This window comes from Phyllostomus hastatus, unplaced genomic scaffold, assembly GCF_019186645.2.
Source record: "Phyllostomus hastatus isolate PE091 unplaced genomic scaffold, TTU_PhHast_1.1 phas_scaffold_1066, whole genome shotgun sequence".
Taxonomy (NCBI): Eukaryota; Metazoa; Chordata; class Mammalia; order Chiroptera; family Phyllostomidae; genus Phyllostomus; species Phyllostomus hastatus.
Genome location: NW_025334004.1, coordinates 8,232,215 through 8,255,955, shown reverse-complemented (window position 1 = coordinate 8,255,955; position 23,741 = coordinate 8,232,215). Strand labels below are relative to the sequence as shown.

At 43.5% G+C, this 23,741-nt stretch overlaps 1 protein-coding gene across 6 annotated transcripts in view; it reads right to left on the bottom strand.

The window, feature by feature from the left end:
* Positions 1-2,507: 2,507 nt before the first annotated feature.
* Positions 2,508-23,741, bottom strand: part of PLCE1 (phospholipase C epsilon 1) — a 315,034-nt gene continuing 293,800 nt past the window's right edge. For 5 of the 6 annotated variants that reach the window (XM_045854082.1, XM_045854085.1, XM_045854080.1 and 2 more), the window contains 8 exons: positions 22,283-22,544; positions 20,201-20,319; positions 18,238-18,366; positions 14,496-14,705; positions 9,947-10,105; positions 8,213-8,431; positions 7,689-7,899; positions 2,508-2,827 (listed from right to left, as the gene is read on the bottom strand). In XM_045854082.1, the coding sequence (XP_045710038.1) occupies positions 7,711-7,899; positions 8,213-8,431; positions 9,947-10,105; positions 14,496-14,705; positions 18,238-18,366; positions 20,201-20,319; positions 22,283-22,544 (1,287 nt within the window). In that variant the 3' untranslated portion in view covers positions 2,508-2,827; positions 7,689-7,710. Of the gene's footprint in view, positions 2,828-7,636; positions 7,900-8,212; positions 8,432-9,946; positions 10,106-14,495; positions 14,706-18,237; positions 18,367-20,200; positions 20,320-22,282; positions 22,545-23,741 lie in introns of all 6 variants that reach the window. The other variant, XR_006787513.1, reaches the window with a different exon arrangement.

Genomic DNA, 23,741 nt, shown 5'->3' with positions numbered 1-23,741 from the left:
GTGGCTATTATAGACACATTCTAAACAACAGGATAGTTTCATTTGGTATACTAATACAGCTATAGAGTTTAGATAAGCCATAAATAAAAATCTCATGTTTTTGGCAAATACCAGGTTTCTTTCTGCTGGTTGGTTGTAATAGTAGAGTAGACCTTTTACATTTCGAGCAACATGTTCTTTCTAAAATCCCAGTGACTCAAATACAATTAGAGATGTACAAATGGGATGAATGACCAAGTTGAGTTGCAACACATGCCATATACTCACTTGGTACAACCTGGTCTCACATTCAGTCTCATGGAGTGCTTTAGATTTTGTGCTGCAGCCAAATCAACTGTGTAAAAAAGGCGGTGGGGTGGGGTGGGGTGGGGTGCAGTTTAAAGAGTCAAGGCCAAATGATAAACCTAGGGAGGCCAGTTTTGCTTTTCCTTTTATTACTCTGCAGTTTTTATTCAACTATAGCCAGTTAGGCCAGAAACTCAGTATTCAATTCGTGGTTAGCCAAATCAGAGGGGGGTAAATGCCTATTAATTTATAGAAGCTTGATAAAGTATTTCTGGAATATATTTTTTTACAAATGGACAGCATTGTGCATTTGTTATAGGCTGATTATTTGGTTTGAAAAGAAACCTGTAGCTCCGTACAAACATCAAACTAGAATAGCCTGGTTCTGCTGAGAGACCAAACGGAGGTTCTTGCCGCATGAGGGCTTCGGGTCAGTCAGAACTTACGATAACGTGAAAGCTGTGTGGCCTATTTTTAACACTTCTGTTTCTGGAATATGTGGAAGACTTGGGGTTGCTTTATTCTGTTTTATAATAGGTAAAAATAAAAAACCCACAACTTCCAAAACAGTTTAGGATTTTTAGTATGTTTTATAATTTTAAGAAGAAATGTCTGTTTTAGTATCAATAGATAAAATTTGAATTTTACTTTAGAGGAACACACATTTCACTTTAAAAGTTGTAATTTGCTTCTTACACAGAATAAGAAGAATCCTTTACACGTACGTGATAGTTTTACACAGCAAGGTTTTAAAAATAATTTACCTTAAGTAGCAAGTATGACTTGGATCAATAGCTCTTAAGTTAATCAGAAAGGAAAATGAAGCTTTTACACGAAATTCTGGTCCACTTCAGATATTCAGAGCATACATTTTCTTTTTAGATTTGTCTTCAAATAGTGAGAATCACTAGCGCTTCTAATTCACAAGTGATATCAAGAAAGCTATGTATAATAAATATATAAGTACAGTGTCAGTACAAACCTTGCAAAATAAATAAATTTAAACACCAACTCAATCTACTTTTGCTTTAAAAAATGGTTAAGTTTCTTGTTAAGACATCACAACTCATAGATATTAAATTACACATCATTCTAAATCAAGTTTGTGAAAACCAAAAGTGGAATAATCTGTGAATATATAGGCAATAAACTTCAAGGGAAAAACCCCAACATTCTATATGTAAAAAATCCTAAAGAAGAGTACATTATGGTACACAATATGAAAACTAAACTGAATTCCTCTTTAATGAATTTTGTAGGACATACTTACATTTGCAGTGCCCCAAAGCTTCCAATTCTCAGCCCTAAGCTGTATGACTAAACCAGCTTGCTCCCAGTTTTCTAAGTTAGGTCAGCAAACTGTGTCCCATGGGCCAAGTCCAGCCTGCCACCTGTTTTTGTATGGCTATTGAACTAAGAATAATTTTTACACTTTTATGTGATTGTGAAAAAAGGGAACATTTGTGACATGAAAATTATGCAATTCCGATTTCAGCATCTGTGGATAGTTTTATTGGAACCCAGCCATGCTCTTTCATGTACGTGTTGCCTGTGGCTGATTTTGCACTGTGACCACTGAGCTAAACAGTTGCAACAGAGACCAGATGGCCCGTAAAGCCTAAAAATATTTACTGTCTGGCCCTTTACACACAATGTTTGCTACACCTGTTTCTAGGTCAAGTTTTACAAGCATAATATATATAATGGTTTGTCTGGAAAAAGTCCAGTCATTGTTAATGTAACAAGAATGGTTTGCACAACATTGATGGAGCCTGGCAGCCAAGGAGAGTGGACTGGAATGCACATACATGAACAATGACGACCTCACTGTACTAGTCAGAAGGGGCAGTAGACGCCATTGAGTGAGCACATGTACTGACTGACCATTGCATTCAAAAAGATCGAGTGGGTAGGGCAATGAATCTGCATCAAATTTTGCATTAAACTTGAACGTTCTTGCAGAAACTATTCAGATGACTCAGAAGGCTGCATCTATGGGCAACTGGTGATTGGCAGCTTCATCATGATAACACATCTGCTCAGGCATCACATCTTGTACAGAGATTTTTGGTGAAACATCACATCACCCAGGTGACTCAGCCCCCCACAGCCCAGATTTGGTGCCCTGCAACTTCTGGCTTTTCCCAAAACTAAAACCACCTTTGAAAGGGAAGAGATTTCAGACCATCAGTGAGATTCAAGAAAATATGACAGGGCAGCTGACAGTGATTGGGAGAACTGTGCAAAGTCCCTACTTTGAAGGGGACTGAGGCATCATTGTCCTATGTACAACATTTCTTGTGTCTTGTATCTTCTTTGATAAATGTCTCTTTTTCATGTTACGTGGCTGGATACTGTCTGGACAGTTATTTATAAATTTATTTTAACAACTGTTGACATTTGTAAGATGGAATCTCCTGGGCTCCTTTGCTTCCTTCATCAGGAAGATGGTAGCTCGTTAGCCCTGTGCCACTTTGCTTGTCCCCAGTGTGGACCTCACATCGTGTGTGAAGAAAGCTTCAGTCCAGAAATCACCAATTTCCTGTTTAAGTTGAATGAAAACAAGGAAATTACATTTGTTTCCACCATGTTCATTCTTGACTTTTTTGACTTTTGACAAAAGATCTTCACCTGTAAAGTTGTATCCATAGGCTTGTTAGTATTTTTAATTTTTATTTATTGATGTGTGTGTGTGTGTGTGAGGTGGAAGAGAGAGAGAGAGAGAGAGAGAGAGAGAGAGAGAGAGAGAGATCTCTATTCCACTTATTTACGCATTCACTGGTTGATTCTTGTGTGTGCACTGACCGGGGATCAAACCCACAATCTTGGCCTATCAGGATGATGCTGTAACCAGCTGAGCTACCCGGCCACAGCTTTGTTAGTATATTTTAAATGGAGCAGCAGGAACATTTACAGTGTAGCAAGGGTGTAGTGTTTAACCAACTGGAACGCACAGAGCCCTGGTGGCTGGGTTTGGCAGAGGGCCTATATCCTACGTAGTCACAGTGCTATAACATGATGTTCCTAGGAGGTAGAACATTAGGCTTTTTCTGTCCTGGGACACTGTAGTCTTTATAAAAATTTTTCTTTTAAAAAATCACAATAAAGCTGTTCAACTTTTTTTTTAAGGGGGACTTTCTTCACCAACTATTACTTCAGATAAGAATAAGGTAAATAGGACTTCCAGCCAAGATGGAGGCGTAGGTAGACACACTGTGCCTCCTCACACAACCAAAGTAAGGACAACAACAATTTAAAAACAAAAACAACCAGAACTGACAGAAAATTGAACTGTATGGAAGTCCGACAACCAAGGAGTTAAAGTAGACACATTTATCCAGACCGGTAGGAGGGGCAGAGTTGGGGAGCTGGAATGGAGAGGGCTCGCAGCAGGGTGGCTGGCAGACCCTGGTCATGCAAGGCGGCAGCAGGCGGACCCAGCAAGGTGGCGGATTGTGGAGGAGCTTGGTGCACAAGGTGGCTGGGTGGTTCCACATTCAAGCACAGATTAACCAGGCAAAACTGGGGAGCAGGACAAAACCGCACAACCCAGGGTTCCAGCACAGAGAAATAAAGCCGAAAAACACTGATTGAAAACACCTGTGGAGGTTGAGGTGCTGGGAGAGACTCCCAGCCTCAGAGGAGAGTTCGTTGGAGAGACCCACAGGGCCCTAGAACGTATGCAAACCCACCCACCTGGGAATCAGCACCAGAAGGGTCCAATTTGCTTGGGGGGAAGCGGGGGAAGTGACTGAAATCTGGCAGAGAGTGGAGCAAAGGGTATTGTTCTCTCTTGGACCCCTGTCCCACATACAGAGTCACATAGCAACAACAAGGGTTACCCTGCCCTGGTGAACACCTAAGGTTCCACCCCTTACTACGTAACAGACATGTTAAGACAAAAAGGCCCAAATGAAAGAACAGATCAAAGCTCCAGAAAAAATACAACTAAGCAACGAAGAGATAGCCAGCTTATCAGATGCACAGTAACACTGGCAATCAGGATGCTCACAGAATTGGTTGGATTTGGTCACAAATTAGATGAACAAATGAAGGCTGCGCTAAGTTAAATAAAGGAAAATGTACAGGGAACCAACAGTGATGGGAAGAAAACTGGGACTCATATCAACGGTATGGACCAGAAGGAAGAAAGAAACATCCAATCAGAAAAGAATGAAGAAACAAAGAATTCAAAAAAGTGAAAAGAGGCTTAAGAACCTCCAGGACATTTTGAAATGTTCCAACTTCCAAATTATAGGGGTACCAGAAGGAGAAGAGGAAGAGCAACAAGTGGAAAAGTTATTTGAACAAATGATAAAGGAGAACTTCCCCATTATGGCTAAGAAAATAGACTTCCAGGAAGTCCAGGAAGCTCAGAGAGTCCCAAAGAAGTTGGACCAAGGAGGAACACATCAAGGCACATCATAATTACATTAGCCAAGATTAAAGAGGAGAGAATCATAAAAGCAGCAAGACAAAAGGAGAGGGTTACCTACAAAGGAGTTCCCATCAGACTGTCAGCTGATTTCTCAAAAGAGACCTTACAGACAACAAGGGGCTGGAAAGAAGTATTCCAAGTCATGAAAGGCAAGGACCTACATCCAAGATTGCTCTATCCAGCAAAGCTATCATTTAGAATGGAAGGGCAGATAAAGTGCTTCCCAGAAGCACTTTAAAGTCAAGTTAAAGGAGTTCATCATCACCAAGCCCTTATTATATGAAATGTTAAAGGGACTTATCTAAGAAAAAGAAGATAAAAATATGAACTCTAAAATGACAACAAACTCACAGCTACTAACAACCACACCTAAAACAAAAACAAAAACTAAGCAAAAAACTAGAACAGGAGCAGAACCATAGAAATGGAGATCACATGGAGGATTATCAACAAGGGAGTGGGAAGAGGAGAGAAGGGGAAAAGGCACAGAGAATAAGTAGCATACATGGCAGGTAGAAAATAGACAGGGGGAGGATAAGAATAGTATGGGAAATGTAGAAGCTAAAGAACTTATAAGTACGACACATGGACATGAACTAAAGGGGGGGAATGTGGGTGGGAGAGGGTGTGCAGGGTGGAGGGGAGTGAAGGGGGGAATGGGAAAACTGTAATAGCATAATCAATAAAATATATTTAAAAAAAGTAAGGTAAATAATCACTTGTTTAGAAATTCTTAAGAGTATTACAAAGGGGTGTCTTAATACTTTAGAGGTAAAAATTTTAGAATAAGCAACATGAAATATGTCATCAGAAAGCAGTAACACTATGACGTTTGTTTTCTTATGAGTACACAGAGAACAGTCCTTTCTTTTCCACAAGTGTTCTTCCTTGGAAACACCACTTGTAAAGGAGTTCATAACATGGATATACATTCCCATAAATGCACTAATGGCAATTTTAAAAGAGAAGTTTCCCTAAGTTCAAGCAAAACTGAAGTCAACTGAATGATTCTGAATGTCTGTTTGCCACAGAAAAATTGAGTCCAAAGACATTTATCTAAATCACCACCCTCTCTACTCTCCCAAACCATAAGCAATTAGTAATGCTCATTATAGCAAGCATATTATTTTTAAGTCAAATTTCCAGTGGAGTTGTATTCTTAAACAGTTAAGTAATCTTGCAGCGCACGAGGGCCCCTTATGTGCAGAGTGTAATTTCGCTGTATCATTACAGAGGTTATCATGAGATGTGTGCATAACACCATGCCTATGATTCATTTGATGCTAAGTTCTGGACATGGGAAGCAGTATTTTAAGTTTTCATCACTCTCCTTTTGGCCTGCTCACAGACCCACTACCACGGTGAGTCATTTTCTAAACGCTGGAGAGGCTCAACATTGGTGCTTTGTCCTACAGCTCACTGGGCTTTTGGAGAAGGCTCGGACTGTCTCAGTGACATTGAGGGAGAAAAGGGAGTGAGTCTGGAGCTTTTCAAAACTGGGACACCAGCTATTATCTCAACAGAAAATGAGTGCTGAACCTTCTCAGAACACGGACAGCCAGGGCTTCACCGTCCTGTGCGTGTTCCCCGTTCTCTGATGCTGTCTGGTGTGATGGCTGCCGTAGCTCTGACATTTCTCTCCGAAGAGTCTGTGTATAGAAACTAAACAACCCTGACGCCCTGGGGACAGCTGGGTGTGCAGATGTCCTGGGGGAAGTGGTTTCCTGTATTTGGTCTTGTCTGTTTTAAATTTGTTTTAGATTTTATTTATTATTTTTAGAGAGCAGGTAAGAGAGGGAGAAAGGGTGGTAGAGAAACATTGATGTGCGAGAGAAACGTGTGGCTGCCTCTGGTATATGCCCTGACTGGGACCAAACCTGCGACCCAGGCAAGTGCCCCAACTGGGAAATCAAAGTGGCGACATTCTGCTTTGTGGGACGATGGCCAGCCAACTAAGCCACACCGGTCATGGCTGTTCTGTTGTTTTGAAAGAGGTCTGTAAGTGTAAGAGGTCTGTAAGTGTAGAAATATGGGTTCTTTGTATTGGGCTTTCTTTTGGGCAGTTACAAATCAAAGCTGGCCCTGTCAAGAAGTATCAATGAATTCTTTAACTGTGAGCTTCCACAATTTAATATAAGAAAATCCCGATTGTAAATAAAGACAGATGATGAAACCCTGTAGTTATTATAAGCAGCAATGCTTACATTGTGGTCTCTCACAAATTTTATTTATTTGTTTATTTTTGTTGCTTGTGAATTTTAAATCATAGAACTACAACACCACAGCTGGAAAGTGGGTTTTAATGATCCCTTGGGTTCACTAGGAAACTAAGTGAAAAGAAGAAATCTGTGTTTGGTTTCCTCATATGGTTCTTTAGAAAAAAATTCAGGTTCCATATAAATCATTTGTTCTGAGATAGGATGACATTTACTCTGTATGTGGATACCAAGTGGTGGGCTGGCAACCCAAGGCCTAACTTACTGCAGTTTGAAGATGGAGACTGTTATGCTTCTTTGCTTTGTTTTTCATCACCACATCCTGAATGCCAAATTTTTATTTTTTTAAATGAGGCAAAGTTGAGGTTGCTGAGGCCAAATCAAACCTAAATTAGAACAAAACTAGAAACCCAAAGGAATGAAAGTTGAATGATACACAGCAGCCCCTTGAGAGTGTTTGTTACCAACAATTGAAAGAGTTCTATGTCTGATGAAATAAGGCCGATGTAGTTGGGGCAGCTTGGTGGTCCTCTTGGACCCTTTGTTGAGTAATTTACAAAATAAGGAGGTCTAAAATTACAACTTCTGAAGGCACGCATATCTTCAGAGCCCTTGTCCTGTTTTGGTGCCATTCCTTCCTCCCTGAGGGGACGCCCCTGTTTGGAGAAGATCAGATACTGTATAGATCATGCCTTACACGAAGTCGTGTGAGTGGAGCGCTGTTTCGGAACGGCGCAACGACTGTCTACCTGGTTAGGATGCTCCCCACGGTCACTGCCGATAGTCCGTCACATCACTGGACGACAGGCTGCCCGCAGGTTTCTCCTCCTTGTTTTGGACACTTTCTGAGGTCAAGACCTGAGAAGGTGATGTGAGTCCTCGGGGCTGTTTCGTCGACTTGGTGAGCTTCTTGAGTTCACTTGCAAAAGAAATGCCTTTCCTTTTGTCTTCTCGGGATGCCTGTGGGACAAACAACTCTCCGTTGGTATTAGGTTAAAGCCAGTGTCCTCTTGACACTGTATTACCAGAAGGAGCTCCTCCCTCTTCCCTGCCTAGTAAGTGGAGCTTTGGAAAGGACTGAGGAACTCCCCTCTCTGGACTGCTTTCCCACAGAAGATAATACATTTCTTTTCCCACAGTGAAAAGGGAGCCAAACAATTTTCTCCTTGCTAAGAAACTTTCTCCTAGATCTCACTGTCTCCTAAATTTGAATACAATGTAGTTATGAACATCAAATAATTGGTGAAGAGAGCAAAATAATCTTGAACTTTACCTGCACCTGCTCCTTTAGCTTAAGGATGAATTTCCCTGCACCTTTCCACTTGCTTTGGGCTTGAAACACACACTCCTGATCCAAAAGGACCCGCTGGGAGGACTTGGGGGTAGAAGACTTCTTGTTGGCTGTGTCTTTCACCACCTCTTCCAGAAGCACGTAGTCACTCGGGTTGGGGTTGCTCAGAATGCTATAGGAGTACTTGGCTTTGCATAAGGTCTGAAAGGTAAGATCAACTGAATAAAGACAGTGTCTCCAACACCTGCATTCACTGTAAGTGAAACTTTAGGGTGGAAAATGGTGAGAGACTTTTGGAGATGATGGAAATCTTTCAGATCATATCATCCCTCTCCTCACTTGACATTTGTGTAGCTTATAACCTTCTTTCCCACATTACCTGGTTTAGCTTCACTACACTCCATGATTTAGTTATGATTACCCCCATTTTCAGACAGGGAATGATTCCATATAAAGACGGGAACCAGACTGGCTACATGCACCAAAGCTAAAGACTCGCCAGAGAGTCTTGGGTGTTAAGACATTTTAGAATTTAGCTGGCCTCACTTCTCATTTTGTACAAGATTATCTTTCATTTATGCATTTATTCACTCATCAAATGTTTAGTGAGGGCCTACTATAAATATGTCCCAGATACTTTGGGGACTCAAAGGTCAGCAAAACAAAAAAGAAACAAAGTTCAAAATCTATACTAACAAAATTATGCTGCAATAATAGCAAATAGCACTTATATAGTGCTTACCATGTACTGGGGATTGTGCAGTTTACATATAGCACTGGCTCAGTCTTCCCAACGACCCCTGTGAGCTCCGTGTTATCTTAAGTGGTGCCTTACCACAAGGTAGTATGTTGGAGCCAAATGGAAGACTGTGAAATCAGACATGTGGGGGTGTTTACACAACGGCAATTGCCAAATGCTACAAATCAGAGGGTTTTTTAAAAGCATACCACTGTAACTAAGGCACAGATGGTTGCATAACTTGCCCAAGATCTCAGAGTTAGTAAAAAGCAGACCTGAGATTTGAACCTTGAGCCTGTTGACTGAGAGTCTGTGCCTTTAACCATTATGCTATTCCAGTTCCCCAGGGTGTTTCATGACTGCAAGGCATGAGAAAGCTTTGGAGGAAGGAAATATAGTTCTCTGAAACCACATGCACGGAGAAGCATGACCTAGATGTGGAAGAGGGCCAGGGTAGACCTCTTGGTTGTTCTCTGGAGATGGTCATTAGGTTTCTGGGTTGTTGTTGTTTTTTTAAGATTTTATTTATTTATTTTTAGAGAGAGGGTAAGGGAGGGAGAAAGACAGAGAGAAACACCGATGGGCGGTTGCCCTTCACATGCCCCCTACTGGGGACCTGGCCCGCAACCCAGGCATGTGCCCTGACTGGGAATCCAGCTGGTAACCTTTTGGTTTGTAGGCCGGCACTCAATCCACTGAGCCACACCAGCCAGGGCCAGTCATTAGGTATTGATTTAGGCATTTCTGGGACAATGAAATTATTACTTTGCAGAGTCACTTCCTAAATTCATTATTACCAGTGCTTCACAGTAGATACTAGTTAAGTGTCTGTTGAAGGGATGCTCTATTATTTCCCACTCTCCCTTTTTAGGTCCCCACTGGTCTAGGCACTTCATTAATACAACACGCTGACATCGATTTGTCCCAATAACTTACACAGAGGACAGGACGGAGGAGAGGAAGGGAAGGGCGTTCACCTGCTGAATGACATCCTGCGCCGTGCTGACGCGGGGAGCTTTGATGACGGTTCGAGGTTGCTCTGGGGAAACGTCGTGCACTTGAACAAAGAAACTCTCTTCCTCCGAGGTCAAGATCACCTCTTTGTCCTCTTGAACAATGCTTTTCTCTTCTAAGTTCTATGTTAAAGAAGAAGAAAAGAATGGTAGATGGTGAGATGATGTAGAATAAGGAAAGAAAAATCTAACAAAAATTTGAGATGAATCTTGGTAATGTGGAAATAACCTCTTAGCTTTAATGTTTATATACTATTTAATATTTCATAAATTATTCTAAAAGGACATACATGTCTTAGAAAAAGAAGTACTGTGTTTCTGCTGATGTGGACAGATTGATAAGGTCTGGCCCAGAATAAGCTAGTGGATCTGCTCCCATTAGCTGTGAATTTTGAGTCCAAATGAACTGTAGACAAATTTGTAAAAAAACAATGCGCTATTTTGGCAATTGCCAAAACAAGAGAAAGCCCACCCGTTCCCACATAGACCTTGAGCACTGAAGAAATGCTAGACATGTAAAATGTGAAATGTGAATCTGGCGTTCAGCCAGGCCAAGTGAACAAAACCCACAGTGAAAGGTGGAAACAACCGCCGGAGGTCAGTCCCATTGAAATGAATATTGACGCTTTGCAAAGTATATGATTGTCTAACAACTATGCTGTGAGCGTGAAAAATAGTATTGAATATAAACTATAATTAAAAAATAAAATAAAAATAAAATATTAAGATATAATCTCAAAAATGAAATGAATATCAACAAAGTATTCAATAATTGTGAGACTTGGTCATCAGGTTGATTGGCACTGATGAACTGTCTTCCAGTGAATTTTACATACACAATTATGTGTATTACCCATGCAGTTAGATACACCTATAGACATACGCACCTTACTAAAAATTTCAAGCAGTACATAAATATATCTATAAAAAGGTAAACTTTTCCCATTCTCACCCTTTTTCCTTCTCTCTCCCACCTCATTCTCCATAAAACAAAACAAAAAAAGACTGTTGTTAACTATAAGTTCTATATCCTTCTAAGCATGTACTATGGGTATACAAATATATTTTTGTGCATGTGAATAAATACAATGAAACCCTTGAATTATGTGAATTTAGCCAATGTGATTGTTAAATGGTCCCTGTTCTTTGTTAGCCCCATTCTCAGATGAGGGTGGTTTACAGTTATCTCCTGCAGGGGGAGGCAAGAAGGGGAGGGAGAGGCAAGGCAAGTAAACAGGAGGCGGCCCATCTCAGGCCCTGAGGATTTGGCAGGGAGGTCGTCCGGTCCCCAGCATCCCCTCGCCTCATCTCCTCTGGTCAGGCCACTGAAGTGGTGCTAACTAGCTAGAACCCAAGAATCACTGTCACCATCCTGGAAGTTAAAATCGGCCACAGGACCCAAGTGGTCCTCATTAATACTTATTAAAATCAAATGGGTAACTGCCACCAGGTGGCGCCAAACTGTAGCCAGGACCAGAGAGGACCACCCACAAGACAGACTCACCCCTATCATTTCATTGATTTTGCAGTCCTGGTCCCTACAGTTTACATGACTGAAGCCTTTCGACCCCATTCATTCTATTATGGGCTTGGGCAACAGTTATGGTTATTACTAAAATTAGATTATATTCTACTACATACACTGTTCTACAATTTGTTTTTTCTCTCTACTTCAAAGACCGTGGTCATCATTTCTTGTCACTTCCTAGAGATTTTGCTGCATTATTTCATGGCATTGATCACAATATACTTCATCAATCAGAAAGTGGGGTTAAGTGGTAATTCACTGGACATAATTTATAATTTCAGGGCCCTGAAAACCAGGAAGCAAGTAAGCAAGCAGGCAAAAAAGCAAAAAGGTTCTAACTGCCATATAAAATATCCTGACAACCATGCACATTTGTTTTTACAAGAGCTCCTTGGAGCCTCACTCAGAGCTTATTTATTTTTCAGGGGGTTTCAGCTGCATTAGAAGCCACGAGCAATGACCATAACAATAGCTCTCACTGTGTGACCCTTTACAGTTTACTAAGCGTTTTCCTGCATACTGTCTACATGTTGATCATGCGTCTCATGATGATCGTTTTGAGTCAAACAGGGTAGCAGTTTCTGTCATAGATTTTACACATCAGGGCACAGGGGGTGCAGAAGGCAGGTGAGCTGCCCAGAGCCACCTAACACGTGGCAGAGCCAGGTTTGTCTGGTTTCAAGTCCAGCAGGAGTCAGAGGAGGGCATCCTGACCATGGGAGAATGTGCTACCTGACAGCTTGACAGACAGCTCGGGAGACGAGAAAATCATGAAAGGCAGGCAGGGGAGACCAGAGGTCAGAGAGAGCAGTCTGGGGACTTTGAATACATGGACAAACTGCTTACGCATCTTACTAGTTCCAAAGAGGAAAATAAATGAAAATACTTATAGCTGTAATCGAGCATCTATGCCAGTGTCTGCTTGTATTCAATAATTGCTGAATTCATTCATTACTCAGGAAATATGTATTGTGTGTCATGCACCAGGTAAATCTAGATACCTTAAATATGATTTGTTAATTTTTGAAATACATGTCCGTCATTTCAAAAATCGCATCCCAACAAGAACATATAGAAGAGAGCTTGTTGTATTCTCATCAGAAAATGTTTTTTAGATTTTTAATTTATCCCCTTTTTCTTCAAAATGCTTCTGTCCCACCAGCCCTTATTAAACATTTAATTGTGCAGTCTCTGCTGCCTGTTGTCACATACACTTTAAGTCGTGTATGGGCAGCCCTAACGTCCCAGCCTTCCAACCACGTGATGAAGGCCCACTCGACACGCAGCAGCCCGCCGGGCTTCCCGCGCTCGCCACCTCCCACGGTGCTGGGCGCGGGGACCCACGAGGACTGGCTGCTCCAGCCCGGGCAGCACGGGATGGTGGAAATACACTGACCTGGAAGCTGTAAGACTCGCGTTCTTTCTGTTATTCACCGGTCATAATTTAACCTCCTGAACCTCAGTTTCCTTACGATACCATGAGGTCATTCGAAATAGTGGGTGTTTGAGAGATCTGAACGCTGTAAATCATTATGCAAATATATGATTTAAAGAATTCACTGAACTTGTCAACTGTAGGGTACTTTTTTACATATGGCAAAGACAATTAGAAATAGGAATAAAACTGAGAAATTAAAGATGGCTTTAAAAGACCAGCTAAGCTCTCTGTTTTCTCATAAAGCTATTATTATTAGAACTGCTTTTTTTCCTCTGGCTTAGCAATTTGTATGCCTGATACAAACTGTATCAGGGAGAGGAAGCTGGGGAGACAATTACATTTCTTTGCTTAAATGAAGTGCCCTTTTATGGTCTAAGGAAGGGTTCTAAGGGGAGGCAGTGGCTCTGGTTCCCAGAGGAGAGGCTGCAGGCCACGTTCACAGTTACGTACGGAGGGAAAGACTGATGCAGGAAGCTGGCAGTGGGCTCCCTTTCTTCTCCACGGTGCCCCAGCAAGCATGGACTAACAGTGGGCACTGCAACAGTTGAGCTGCAGCACATGCCCCACGAGCGGATCATGCGCCCAGAACAGGGACTGGCACCTATCAGGTGCTCCATACGTGTTTATCCAACTGCATCGTTGAATGGACTCCACTGCTTCATTGTTGGCATATCATGTGGCATGATCGTCTCTGCGTGGGGCAATGACCTTATTTTAAATTCACTGTCATTTAAACACACTGGCAGTAAGTTAGTGGGCTCCTATTGGTTTATTTATGGAAAAAGAGGGCTCTACCAACAAACCCCAAAAGAAGCCAACCAATTTGGAGTTGACATTGTACTGTTTCCTTTGTGGGAATTATCACAAGAGTATCAGTGAACATAATGTATTTAGTACAAATTCTGACCAAAGCTCAGGGGTTATTCTTACTTTGTGGGAAGTTATGGAATATTTTTAAATGATACTGTTGCTTTACTTACAAGCATTGAATCTTTTAGTAGTTAAAACTTTAAGAGGCACTCAGAGAAATGCAACCAATCCCAAAATACACGATTCCCAAAAGGCCTACAGGCCTTGCATCACACAGTTCTGTGACCCTCACTGTGTCTTCTCACACACACAGATGCAGAACCGAGCCAACAGCTGACGGTGTGCACATGGGACCCTCTCCATTCTTGCTCACTTTTTTTTTCTTTACTGCATTTTTCCATCACCATTTAGTCCCTTAACACCCACTCCTCCCAGCAATCTCCACACTGATGTCCATGTCCGTGCGTCCCTCCACTCCCTAACCTCCTCCCCACGCAGCTGTCATCTGCTCACTTCGTTTTATAAGGGATGATTGTTAGGCTGAACTTCTGTAACTTAGAGATAACATTCTGAGTGTGTCCAGAAGAATAAAATCATTTCTCCGTATTTACTTAAGAATAATAATATGTAGCAAGCTGGAATGACGGAAATTCTGATTTTGCGGGAGGTGGCCAGTGGCGAAGTGGTTGATCATATACTGAGCCCTGACTGTGGAGGTGGTGCCCAGACACACTTACTTCCTGCTGGGTTTTCAAGACAATCCTGCCAACGTATCCCTCTTCTGGAAACCAGCTGTTTAAAATCTGCACGATCTCTTCTTCTGGACCAATGGGTCTCTGGAACGGTTGTTTTCTGCATTCATTCTTTTCTTTAGATATAAAATATTTTTCTTCCATCAAAAAATAGTCTGTGGCAATAGGTTTGGTGTCTTGTTCAGAGGTCAGAATCTAAAGATGAAGCAAAGGCAAATTTAGCACACCTCTGAGGAGTGGGCAAAAACTGTAATTCAAAACACGTCCACAGTTCCTATTATGCTGAGATAAGCCAGTCAGTGAAAGACAAATACCGTATGTCTCAGTTGTACGTGGAATCTAATGAACAAAATAAACTAAGGAACATAACAGAAATGCAGGTGTAGATACAGGGAACAGACTGACAGCTGTCGGAGGGGAGGGGGCCGGGTGTGGGGACTGGATGAAAGACGGTGAAGAGACTGAGCAAGGAGCACAGGTGCACGGCCCGTGGACTCGGACAGCAGTGTGGGGATTGCCTCAGGTGGGGCTGGGTGGAGGAGGGCAAAGGGGGAAAAGTGGGGACAACCTTAATACCATAGAAATAAAATTAAGTCTATTTTCATGGTGTGCAGGTAGCTGTGACGTGCACTGTAAGTGGCACTGACTCTGGAGTGCGGCGCAATTCTTTTTGGAGGGGCTAAGAATTCTCTTAGGCCCTGAAAGAATTGTTTGTGTCCATTCTGGGCGACAACACAATTTATTCATAATCCCCAGACATCGTAACTATTTTTCTCACTGCTGGAATGAGGGCTTCTACTGAATTAAAAACTTTAGGTTTTTAAATCTATGAATTTAGCTCTTTGTAATCTTACAACACAGGACCAAGGGTAACAAAGCCAGTCCAGCTTTCACCAAGATAATCTCTCCATCATCTCTAGTCACATCTGATCTAAGTTCCCGGGAATTCTCCTTTCAATAGGCTCTTGACTGTGTGCCCAGAGGCCCGTTTTCTCTGCTGGCTGCTGACCCTGGCAGTCAAACACAGCGGCTGAGACAGGCTGGAGGGCCAGACAGACCTGGGTCTGAAGTTTGCCTTTCATACTGGCTGTGAGGTGCTGGGCAAGATATTTGACCCTTTAGAGATTCAGTCCCCACTCTATCAAGTGGGGCAGTAAGAGTAATGAGGGGAAGCAGAATGTGCCACCCCTAAATATGATGTTTGGGATATTGGTTATTTTAGGCTGGTTACTCTCAAGAAACAAAAGACTCAGAAAGAACTTTCAACCTTGCCCCTTACTGCCTAAAAAAACTTAGATGCTCCAGGAAGGGGGATAATCATCACAGATAATTATAATTTAATACAAACTAGTGCACGATGAGGGGACTCTAGCCATGCTCATTTGTTCAGAGTCCCCTCTGTGTCCCATTGCTACACATGGCCTGGCAAACATGTATTTACCAAACATTCCTTTTCCATCTCCATGAGAACTGTCTTCCTGGCCTTTCAGGCATATATATAGATATAGATAGATAGATAGATACCTATCTATCTCATGTATATGTATATGTATATGTATATGTGTGTATCTATCTATCTATCTATCTTAACTCCCTCCTCTGTCCTCTGATCTCACATTCTTATAGAACTCCCATGTGTATATACATAATAAAATTGGTTACCAGTGTTTTTTCCTGTTAATCTGTCTTTTGTTAATTTGATTATTAGTTCAGCCAGAAGAACTTAGAAGATGGGAGGAAAATTATTTGTCTGCCTCCACAGTAACAGCCACTTAATTTTATGATCTGTTTTATGACTCAGGCACTGGTTATCAAACATAACATGGGCACGGTACGAGGACCCAGCAGTCAAGAGCCATCACACAGTCACTCTCCGTGACGAGAGGAGGCTGCCACCATCAGGCCTGGATTAAGTCAACAGCCTTCTCCTCCACACCTGTCACCGGGGCGGCATCTCACTTGGAGGAAAAGAATGGACTGAGGACGGTAGGGGCAGAAGAGTCTCAGGAAGACTCTGCTCCCTTCACCCCAGCCCTTGGCCTGCAATGGATGCCGGGTGCTGGGTTCCATGGGGGCAGGGCGATGACTGCTGCCGGAACTATTCAGGACACACAGCTTCCAGGGACCGGTCCGTCCAGACTGTCAGCTCCCTCCTCAGCCCTGCTTTGCTTCCACCTGGTTATGCAGAGGGGTGACAATCAAGTGGTGGGCTGCCTTTTACGGGTGGTCCATGGAAATACTTCCTTACTTTATGTCTTCACATTTTATAGTCTCCAAATACCCAACGGGGTTAAAAAAATTTTTTTTTAAATCCTCACCTGAGGACATTTTTTCATGGCTTTCAGAGAGAGGAATGGAGAGAGAGAGAGAGACAGACAGACAGACAGACAGACAGACATTGATCAGCTGCCCCTTGCAAGCGCACCAGCCAGGGATTGAACCTGCAACCCGGGCATGTGCCCTGATGGAGAATTGAACCCGCAACCCCTCAGTCTACAAAAAGATGCTCCAACCAGCTGAGCCACACCAGCCTGGGCAATGGTGCTTTGTGATAGGAGACACTAAATTTCAGGGACTGACTGATTTAAAAAACAAAAATCTAAACCACCCTCCAACTTGGTAGTTGCTTCTGTTTTATAATGTGTGAAATCTGACACTTAAGCTGTCCTCTCTGACTCTAAGTCAATGATAAGATGTTGGGGCAAAGTTGGCCTGTCCACAGCACTTCCCCTCAGAGGGCAGAACTACTTACTAACATGCATTATGTGTGGTTGAGCAATGGATTTTTAATCCCCCACCCATTCTATGACCCAGTTACAGCTCACCACATGCCCTAAGTTCAGAGAGAGCTCCACAGTCACTTCCCTTGGCCACTGCTCCTCTTGGCCTCCCCTCAAGTAGAAGAAGGAATTTTTAAATGGGTTAAAGATAAAACAGTCTGCAAGGACATTGGGTCACTGTACCAAGCAGGAGTGGAGCGAGCCTCTGGTGTGAGGAGGAAAGGAATCACTCATGGGCCTGCCTTGCTCTTCTGAGTGGCCACCTCCCTCTCTTGCTGCTCCTTGTTCTTGGCTCTCTCCCTCTTACAAGTCCTCCTGTGGGGCAGTGTTCTTGCCTGCAGAAGGCCACCGAGATCCCCGGGGGGACCCAGAGCATGAGGGGACTTGGGCCAGCTCTGCTACAGTGGTTGGGTAACAGGCTCCCACCCTCTTGTGTTGGGCCCTCCACGCCTCTCCATGTCACTAGAGGGCTAGGACCTCAAGGATCGAGATCGAGTGCCAGGGGAAGAGGGGCCAGGGGGATGTTCAACATGCAAATGACGGCTAGAGGCTGGAGGGACAGAAGATGTCTTCTTGGCCTGTAAGATCCATCCTGATGCTCTAAGTACTTGATCCGGTTCCTAGAATGACAGACTTTCTTCAGTTCGTGTGCAAATCCTGGAGGATTAGTAGGCTCTATATTATGAGGCCCATGTCTGGGCGCAGAGGGAAACAGCACGCACAGTTAGAGCGCCGCTCATCCTGGTCTCTGCCCTTCTTGACCCCACTGTTTTTTTTATGGAGCTGAAGAGTTCTTAAAAATTCCTCTCTACAGGTTAAGGTAGCTTATACAGTGGTACCGAGATCTCTCAGGTCAGCTGTAGGGTGGATCTCAATATTGAATATCACAAAAAATCAAAAGGCAAATCATCGACACAGTCACACACACGCAGGCTGAGTGCACTTACTTGTTGGAGAAGCTGCTTTGCCCTGGTGCCTCCATTTATAGAGAAAACAGTAAAGGGTTCTGGGCCTGGGACCCCATGCACCGTGACTCTGTGAGCCTGGAAACATTTTCTTTCTTCTGTAGTAAACATCTGTCAAGGAAGACCACATGGTTTCTCTTTCATTCCCATTCTCATGCAATTTCTAGGCTGTATCCCACACAGAAGTGCTGGTCCTCAGAAGGATGTACAGGGACAGGTAAATGCAAAAGCAGAGCACCCTTTAAAACCTGACCCATCTTTCTGTGGTAGAAGAAGCAATGGTGCATCTTCTTTAACAGTCTAAAGAGGATGTTCAGCGTATACCAACAAAATATTAATTTATTTTACACAACAGTATCTCTTTCCATAATAACTATGGAATTGATATTACCTGAAATGTATATTAGTCCTGACTTCTGAACTGACATTCAACAGTGTCTATTGAGTTCCATCTCTCCTGGGGGCACTGGGCTACAATTTTGGGTGGTAAGATGATAAAATATTCTGGTAAGTAGAGCACTTCCCTGAGTTCTAGGAGTCATTCTAGCGAATTAGTGAGCCTGAAGAGGGACTTGTGACTGGCATCTGAAGTGTGGGTGGTCTTGTGGGACCTGACGCGGACTCCAGGCAGAGAGTATCAGAGCTGAGCTGAGAGGGGGGACAGCCAGCGGGTGCCGGAGAGTTAAAGAAGTAACGTCAGAAAGGACACGACACGTTTGGTGTCAGAAGTCTTGTGAGGAAAAACAGTTCTTTCATGGCACGTTAGACTCTTCAGCTCTGATAGGTATTGAGGGCAACAACCCAGAATCGGGCCCCTGCCCTGACTTTCAGAAAGCATCTGATTCTTGCCCTTAGGTGCCAGGTGGCCCCATCCCTGTTTCCCAGTCTTCTGCACAAGACGGAGGCAAATACCCTCCTCCACTTTGGCCAAAGTGCTGTTCTCAATCTTGGCCACACTTTGAAGGGCAAGGATGGAGAACACAGGGAAACGAGGCCTGGGACAGAGAGAGAAGGAACTGACAAGGTGAGGGAAAGAGCAGCAGAGGAGAAAGGCTGGCTACTTGCAGTGGCATGGCCAAGCCAGCGCCACCGTGAGCCTATAAGGGGCCTTTCCAAGGGCTGTTAGGACTATGCTGGAGGACAGGATTGATACAACAGTGACCAGACTACTAATATGTAAACAGGTAAATGATGGACATCCTATTAAATTAATTTTTAAAGAGCAGGCGTAATGGAATGAGCCAGTTTACTACAGCAATGTTGCCTGTTTATATAAACAACCCTGGATGCCTGGAGTGAGCACAGGTCCTTTGGTTCTTGAACTTCAGTGGGCAAAAGCCTTACCTGGGGACTTCCTAAAACACTGATTCTGCAATGGAGGCACTTTCTGTTTGCAGCGCCCCTCTCCCATTCCCCAGAGTGCAGATTCTGCAATCTCCCCATTGCCAGGGTGGGAGGTGAACGTTGTGTGTCAACAGCAGCACCTGGCTGCCTACCCCAATCCTGCTCACCTGACATCTGCCCCTGGACCACTGAAGAAATAAAGGATTTTCCTGGTCTAACATAAAGCTTTTAGAAGCACTGAATACTTCCTGGCAGGTTTGCTTAATTAGCTCCTTCCCTGCACACTATTTTTGGCTCACATGAAGAGTATGGGCTTTGGCATTAGATGAACTTAGGTTTATAGTCGAATGGCCTCAGGGTTACTTAGCTCTTACCTCCTCGTCTGTAAAACGGAGACGATACTCATAGCTCTTTCATAAAGTTATTGAGAGGATTGAGTGAATTAATATATATGTAAAGTGCTTAGAAAAAGCCAAGTGTCAGCCTTTTTATTATTATTATTTCCATAGCTGCCCAGTTATCACTCTCCTGTATCACAAGTAAGCCTACCTCCAGCATAGCAATCCCCACAAATATGCTGAGTGAAACAGAACTTAATTACCAAAGAGGCTGGCACAGTACTGCCAGAGGAATTTTCTTCCATCCTTCTGCTGTTTATGAATAAACTAGAGATTTCTAGGACTTCATTGTGGAGGTTTCGCAGCTGGAGATGTCGATATCCTGGAACAACGCAGAATTGGGAAAAGCCTGTTAGCAGAGCTCTGCCAAGATGATGCCCCAGGGAGGCTGAGAAATGGTAGGCAGAAATAAGACCTTATGATGAGCAGGGGGTGGCAACGGGCATGCAGCCAACTAATACCTTGCCACCAGGAGAGTGCAGCCCCTGGAGACAGATTGGGGCCCCCTAGTGGTCATTAACTTGTCTAACAACTGTTTCTAACTTAAATAGAAAGTCAAACTCAAACAAAATATAGTAGGAAATCCTGTTCATTTTTGTATCTACAGTCACTGTTTTATAAATATTTTGTCTTAGAACAGCTTTAGTGATAATAATTCCAACCATAGGGACTTGGTTAAATGTTATGGTGTGAATGTTTGTTTAAATATAAAATGGAATACTATGCAGCCAGTAAAAGTGGTAATGTAGATGTATACTTATTAACACAAAAAGTTGCTCAATACCTACATTAATTAGTAAATGAAAACTAGTAAGCTGCAAAACATTAAAATGAGTAGGAAGCTTGTTTGTTAAAAATATATACTATATACCAATGTGAATATATATATGGACAGAGAGATAAAGCTTGCAAAAGATATATACCAACAGTGATTTGGGAGAGATTAAAAAAAGGATTTATAAAAGATTGTTTTTGCTTCTCATACTTTCTCACATTTTTATAAAACTGTTCTGGGCTGAACTGTGTCCTAGAATTCATAAATTGAAACTCTAATATACCCAGTGACCTCAGAATGTGACTGTACCTGGACACAGGGCCTTTAAAGCGGTGGTGAAGTTGAAATGGGTGGTGGGGGGGCCCTATCCAAAAGGATGTGTCCCTGTAAGGAGAGGAGATCAGCACCCAGAGAGCAACGCCATATGCTGATAAGCACACATACTGAGGGACGACCGTGTGAGGACACGGCGGGGGGGGTGGCATCCACAAGCTAAGGAGGCACACTTCAGAAAAAAAACCAAACCTGCTGACACCCTGACCTTAGACTTCTAGCCTGTAGAACTGCGAGAAAATAAAATTTCAGTTGCTGAAGCCACCCAGTCTGTGGTCCTTTGGTGTGACAGTCTGAGCTGACTAAGCAGTGACCATGTGCTACCTGCACAATGGAGAGGAGAGACAGGAAAGGACCAGAACGTATGGGACCGTCACAGGTCTGTGGGGCTCAGAGGCTGGCAGCCTGAGTGTGGCTGTGGGAGGACGTATGCACCAGAATGCAGGTACTCAAAGTAGACCGACAGGGCCAGCACTTCTGGGAGTCTGTCCGAGATGCAGAAGCTCCAGCCCCACCCCAGATTCCCCCGCACCAGAGCCTGCATTTTATTACTAGGAGCCCCAGGAACTCCCATGAACACCAGACTTTAACAGGATGTGCACAGACGGTCTGGACAAGTGCAACCAGAGGAAAGTCCCTGGAGGTCCACAGCTAAGCCAACCCACCAGTCAACAGCCTCGGCCGCTGCTCGGGATTCTGCATCCTCCCTGTTCTACCCTTAACAACACCCAGCCCTGGCTTCTGACACCACACTTCCGCCAGGCACTGACTACAGCCTCCGCCCACTGAGCCACTACTGCATCCCACCCCCGCTCCTCTTGGTTTCCTCTCCTCACTTCAGTCTCTGCTTTAGAGGTGCCAGGGGTGCAGAGGGTGCTATCTGAGAAGGGACATGGGGAGTGAGAGCCAACCACCACTGCTCCCGACATCAGCCATGGTGGGGGAGGCGTATTTCCCAAGGAGTGTTGTCACTACCTCGGATTCTAGGATAATGTAAAAAAAAACACCTGTTTTGAGATGCACTTAAACAGTGTTCAGAACTGTATTATTTCTGCCTGCCTCTTATTTTAACTTTTTAGTATAAAAAATCCAAACTATAGGAAAGTAGCGAGAAGAGCTCCGGGACATCCGTCACGCAGCTGCAGTCATTATTAACCTCACGGCAATGCTATTCTACCTCGTTTTAGAGCCTTGAGAGGAATGATTCTCTGAGCAGTGACTGCAGAGCTGTTGTTTTCCACGACTGCAAAACGAAGGAACACGAGGTCTTCGAAGTAAACCCGGAAGAAGAACTGCTCGTTCCACATGGGGTTCAGAGTGTTTCGATGGATTGGCTTCGTGCGGAAGTGGCAGCTGTCCAGCGGCATGCCCAGGACGTCGACCTCGATGCACGGGCTTCCCGTGCTGTTACTTGGGCACACGTTCTGACCAGAGACCACCTGAGGGAGGACACGAGGATCAACGGCACCAAAGATAAAAAGGAAACAAAGGCACCCTCTGCACCTCACTGCTCCCCTACACGAACAACACTCTGGAATGACCAGCGTAAATGATTAATAAATCAGCTAAACAAAAAAGGGAAGTGATTGTAATCAGGCAATCGCATGGCTGGAGTCATGGGAAAAGCTTATTTTGTCACCTCATCGATCTGTAACCTTCCAACCATCAAAATGTTCAAGTATCTTCAAAAACTAAGCAATGAAGATGAAATTAAGTTTCTCAAAAAGGCGAGAGAAAAGGAGGGAGGTCTTAAATGACTTAAGCACAAATTTCCTATGAACATTCTGTTCAAGATGTTTTAGGTTGTAACTTCAAAGTCATTTTCTTGAATAGTTTAGTTTAGCAGCAAGTCAAAGGAAACACTGTTAAAAATTAATCCATAGCCTTCTGTTAGCAGATGGAACTCTACTCGAGTCTACCCAGGATGGTCAGCAGAAGAGGGGCCCCTGCCCTAGTCTTAGGGAAAGAGACAAGCAGTTGAGATGGAAGGAAGATCCATGAGTGAGTTCTCCCAGGGGTCTGAGGTGTCGTTGGCAGAGGCTGCTTGGAATTCTTCCTCTGGAGTTAAACAGAAAAGTTGTAAAGTCAAACAGAAGAGATCACCTTGCCCCTCGCATCCAGCTATCAACCATCCAGCAGGCTTTTCCTCTGTCTGCCAAGAAGGAGCGAAAGAATGGGGAAATAAAGTGGAGTGATGGGCTACCAGGAGCTGTTGTTAAGGGCAGTCTGTAGAGTTTTGACATTTAGCTAAGTAGGCAATAAAAGGACTAAGGAAAGGCCCAGGACTGATAAACTTTAAACTGTGAGGAAAGATATTTGTAATTGACTTGTATACTGATGGCTGCTGGATTTTATAAGAGCCCATCAGAGTTTAGGATGACCAGCTCTAACAAGGAGCTCGACTTCCAGGGCAGGCGCTCGGGGATGACTCCGAGGGCTCTGGAGGACAGGGCGGCCTCCATCAGTGTGCAGGTGACGCAGGGAGCTCGCAACTCCGCCTGGCAAAGACGTGTCTGGTGATGGCATTCCTAAACCATAGCCACAGCTTTTAAGAGGCAAAGAAATCCTTTTGGGCACTAAATCTGCATGAACCAAACTGCCACACGAGAACTTTGTAATACCTTGAACTCAAAACC